At 37.2% G+C, this 4,892-nt stretch overlaps 1 protein-coding gene across 1 annotated transcript in view; it reads left to right on the top strand.

Moving 5' to 3' along the window:
* Window positions 1-4,892, top strand: part of ilf2 (interleukin enhancer binding factor 2) — an 18,127-nt gene that overhangs the window by 4,499 nt on the left and 8,736 nt on the right. Inside the window, exons 4-8 of the mRNA XM_014004858.1 lie at window positions 451-555; window positions 648-725; window positions 3,141-3,243; window positions 3,935-4,000; window positions 4,201-4,317. Coding sequence (XP_013860312.1) covers window positions 451-555; window positions 648-725; window positions 3,141-3,243; window positions 3,935-4,000; window positions 4,201-4,317 — 469 coding nt within the window. The remainder of the gene's footprint in view (window positions 1-450; window positions 556-647; window positions 726-3,140; window positions 3,244-3,934; window positions 4,001-4,200; window positions 4,318-4,892) is intronic.

The following is a 4,892-nucleotide window of genomic DNA, read 5'->3' as shown; positions in this document are numbered from 1 at the left end:
GTTTCTAATTTTAGTGATATTACACAGGTGGAAGAAGGCGGTCCTGGTAACATTTTTAATGTGGGGGTTAAAAGACATGTCCTGATCAAAAATAACGCCAAGGTTCTTTACATTAGAACTGGAGGCCAGATTAATGCCATCCAGAGGAGGTGAAAGGCTGCAAAGTTGATCCTTAAGATGTTCAGATCCAAGAACCATAACCTCTGTCTTATCTGAGTTTAGGAGCAGAAAATTAAGAGTCATCTATGTTTTTATGTCTGTAAGACATGCTTGTAGTTTAAGTAACTGATTAGATTCATCAGGTTTCATGGATAAATATAAATATATTATGTTTTAGCATCAGGCTGGTGTTACTGCTGGTTGATCATGTCCTCTTTAAATAATATGGTGATTTGCTGGAAGAACAGTGGACACAGCAGTAGGACTGATAAAACTGTTGTCCTGCATTAGTGTGAGATGGCGTTCCCCCGAGTGAAGCCAGCTCCTGATGAGTCCACCTTCAGTGAATGTCTGCTGAAGAGGAACCAGGACTTGAGCCCCACACCTGCTGAACAGGTCAGCCCACATCTCCTCACTTACGTCCCGCTCTTTATTTAGCTCAGACACTTTATTGATCATTTCTGCTTATTTGTGTCTTCTGCACGTAGTCCTCCATCTTGTCTTTAGTTACGAAGATCAACAACGTCATCGACAACCTGATAGTCGCACCTGGGAACTTTGAAGTGGTAGGTCGAAGCTAACGTTGCTAAACGCCTGAACAGACTTAATGACATCACAGAGCGTCGGATTAATTTTATTGTAACAGTCGTTTGGTTTCAGTTTATTAATAACACAATATTTTATTTATTATAATCATGGTTCTTTTATTCTTTTTGCTTTGATCACTGACAAACTGTTTTAGGGCTGCAACTAACGATTATTTTAATAATCGATTAATCTGTCGATTATTTTTCCGATTAATCGGCCAAATCATTAAAACACTTAATTACATCAATATGAGTACCGTATTTTTCGGACTATAAGCCGCACCCGCCATTTTTAAAAAAATATCCGCAAACATTAACATATAAGCCGCACCCCCAATATAAAAACAGTACACCCAAATTTGCCATCAAAAAAGTGAATTCAACATCAAAACATAAAAAGCAAACCTTTAGGAATTAAAGTTCGGAGGAATACGGTTCATTTAACTGACCTTATTTTGGTAGTTTTCTTTAACAGTTTCTGGTCCAACAAAACGTCTCATTCATCTTCCTCCGGCGCACTGAAAACATTGAAATCCTCCTCTTCAGTGTCGGAGTTAAACAAGCTGAGAAAAGCTGCGTCACACAGTGGTATCTGTTCAGTGTTGCTTTCTGTGTCGCTGTCCTCCCGGGGTAATTCAATTCAATTCAGATTCAATTCAAAAATACTTTATTGATCCCAGAGGGAAATTAGGTAATGCTGGCTCTGAAGCTGTGCTGGGAAAGCCCTCCCGCTCCAGCATACGTCACTGCATGGGATTCCTTCCCCAGAGAGTGCAATACCGAAAAATAAGTCAGCAGCTCTTCACTCGACGTTTATCCACAAACTGGTCCTGGATTAAGCTCCAAAGTTTTTATCAGTCAGATTCCACCGTGAAAAATGTCTGTTTTATCCCCTTTTATGAGTTTTTGGCCATTGACTATCTTTAAATCGCTGCTTCCTGGTACAACAGTCGGCTCTGGAAGGATCGCTTTTTTCTTTTTTTTTCCTTTCTTTTTTTGAAGCGAGTGGTTGAAGCAAATGGAGCATAAGAGCCCCCTGGTGGCTGAAGAAAAAAATCCACGTATAAGCCGCACCGGACTATAAGCCGCATGGTTCAAAGTTCAGGAAAAAAGTCGTGGCTTATAGTCCGAAAAATACGGTAGAAATAAATTCATTTAATTCCTGTATAAATTAGGGATGCAAGTTATCGATTAATAAATTAATCTGAAGTTGATTTATCTTATTGACTAACAGTTAGTTAATAAGCAGCCATTTTCTTAAAATCCAGAGTTTTGTATTGAATCAAGATGGTCTTTTCATAAAATGAAGGATTTTTTTAAATAATATGCTAAATTAAAAAAAGAAGCACATCATAAATATTTTCACAACTGATTTTGCAGCTGTATTAAACACTGACTGGAAAAAAATAAACCCAAAAATGTGGATTTCTCATTCAATAATAAACTTGGTTATAGCTATAAAACATAACAAAACAGAAATTTAACAGGTTGCTGAATGAGGAAAACAGATAAAACTAATAAAATATGATTTTTAGATGCAAAACTATTTATTATAATTATAATTTATTTACATTTAGAATTTATGATTTTTCTCTAATTAATTACGTTTTGCTTCCTTCTGGTTCTGTCTGACTGATTGACCCGGTTTTGAAGCAGCCCCCCCTCCCCTACTGAGTCAGACCAGGAGTTCTGCTGCGTCTTTGTTTTTCTTTTCTTTCTTCGTCCTGAATCTTTTTGCTGTTTATCAAATAACTTTGAGCCTCAGTCAAAAAAAAAAAGACGATGGTTTTATATTTCTGGTCTGAGAGGAGGAAACAAATGGTCGACTGAGGTACCTTTTTTCTCCACAGGACGTGTTTCCTCCTCGCGACACGGTGCGCATCAAATCAGACCGTCTTTTAAAAAAATAAAATGTGGCATATACTGTTTATCATATCTTCGGATCTACTTGGCCTAACAACACAATTTAAAACTGGTTTAAAGTTTGAAGTCTCTGCTTTTCACTCAAGAGTCAGAGAGGGCGGAGCTTTACAGGTTGAGTTTTTTTCTTCTAAACTTTATTAAGGTCAGCTGACATTGACAACGCTCTGCGGGTGACGTAATCGGCTCCGCGACACGGTGAAGGACTCATAAATCGCGCGACACAACAAATCGATAATGAAACTCGTTGCCGACGCTTTTAATAATCGATTTTTATTGATTTTATCGGTTCGTTGTTGCAGCCCTACTGTTCATGTTTGAACTTTAATCTGTTTTCTGTCAAAGAGAACAATTTTCTGAGCCTGGAGGAGGGTGATTGAAACTAACAAAAAAAGTTGATTCCAAATTTAATCTATTAAAAAATCATGACGTATTGCAGCCACACAACAATAATGATATTTTTCCTGTTGAAAGCAAATTGAAGAGGTCCGTCAGGTGGGTTCATACAAGAAGGGCACCATGACCACAGGACACAACGTTGCTGACCTTGTTGTCATCCTCAAAATCCTCCCTACATGTAAGTCATGTCTGATTAAACAGGTTTTACTGGAATGTTCTGTGGCTTTCATGGTTTTGCTCAGATCACTGTAGTTAATGAACCTTTAGAACAAGAGGTTTTAAATTGTATGTTTGTCTGCTTCAAGATTTTAATTACTTTAATTCAGACTTCATCTTTCTGTCATTAGGTCTAGTTACACGTTCAGTTTGTTTTATTTTTGTCCCTTGTTTACAGTAAACAAGTGTTTATTGGGATGTTGGTCAGTAAACTGAAGGATTAAATATCTGAAGTGGTTCTGATGAAGTTATAATCTGATTATTTGAATATATTGACCTTTTTTTGTTCTTTAAAGAGCTATTCTTCACCACTTGCATAAATTTGAATTTGTATAAAAATGCATCATTCAGATCAGAACCAGAAGATGCTGCGATACCCTCCATCAAATCACATCAAAGCACAATGTCCAACCTCCTTTTTATGCTCATTTTTAAAATAATTTAGTATTTTGTCACTTTAACTGCAAATCCATGTGCGTTTTGATGTGTGGTAAAATTTATCAATAAAATATTATTTTGTGAGGAAGTCGATTACAGCTCAGCTGATTTCTTGTTTAATATTTTCTCTTCATTCTTCTGACAATATCAGATTTTATTAATAAAACTATAAAAAGTATTAAGGAGCATTTTGTAATTTTAATGTTTTTTAACAGTGGAAGCAGTTGCTGCACTTGGTAACAAAGTAGTGGAGACTCTTCGCACCGTGGACCCCACAGAAGGTAGGTTTTCATGATTAAATGTCTGCTTTGAATTTATTGAGGGATTAAAAGAATTCCCCTAAAACCTGGATTATGATCAGATATTACAGAAATGTATGTTTTGCAGTCTGTTGCTCAGGATGTTTTAAATCAACCCTAAACTTCTACCAACCAGGTGATTCCTGCAGCTGATTAGGTTGTTTCTGTTTGACTGTTCTCAGTTCTGTCCATGCTGACCAATGAGACGGGGTTTGAGATCAGCTCAGCTGATGCTACTGTCAAGATCCTCATCACCACCGTTCCACCCAACCTGCGCAAGCTGGACCCAGAGCTTCACTGTATGAGCGTACACACACGTGCTACACACTAATACCCAGTGGTGGGCAGCGCTAATCCAAAATTTAGCTCCGCAATTTCCAAAGCGCTTATGAAAATATTTAGGTCCACAACATCAAAAACGCTTATGCCTTAGAAAAAATAGCGGAAGCTAATTTTAAACCGCAAGTTCAATTTGACACTTAACTAGCTGGCAACAGTTCATGTACAATATATGTACAACACTGCCAACTAGTGGTTTATGAACCCTTGTACAGCTTAATCCTATAAGCACCAAATACTGGGGATGTGATTTCCTGAAACAGACGTTTGGCTCATGGTGTAAAAATTAAAAAATTGTTGAGGATTGCTAGTTCGGCTGCTTCTTTGTCCCTTTCTTTAGTTTGTTGTAGATTTTTCATTAATTGATTTAATAAAGTAATTTTAAAACTGTTTATTGGAAAACTGAAGCGATGCATTCTGGGTACATGACGGATTTGATTTGTGACGGGAAACGAAAGCACGGAGAACAGGAAACTATCTTCCCTTCAAAATAAGAGCATGGATTTTAAAGTTTTCCATGTAGTTGCTCCAGTTG

This window comes from Austrofundulus limnaeus, unplaced genomic scaffold (assembly GCF_001266775.1).
Source record: "Austrofundulus limnaeus strain Quisiro unplaced genomic scaffold, Austrofundulus_limnaeus-1.0 Scaffold27, whole genome shotgun sequence".
Taxonomy (NCBI): domain Eukaryota; kingdom Metazoa; phylum Chordata; class Actinopteri; order Cyprinodontiformes; family Rivulidae; genus Austrofundulus; species Austrofundulus limnaeus.
Note: the sequence above shows the minus strand (reverse complement) of the source record. Positions and strands in the feature narration are given on the sequence as shown.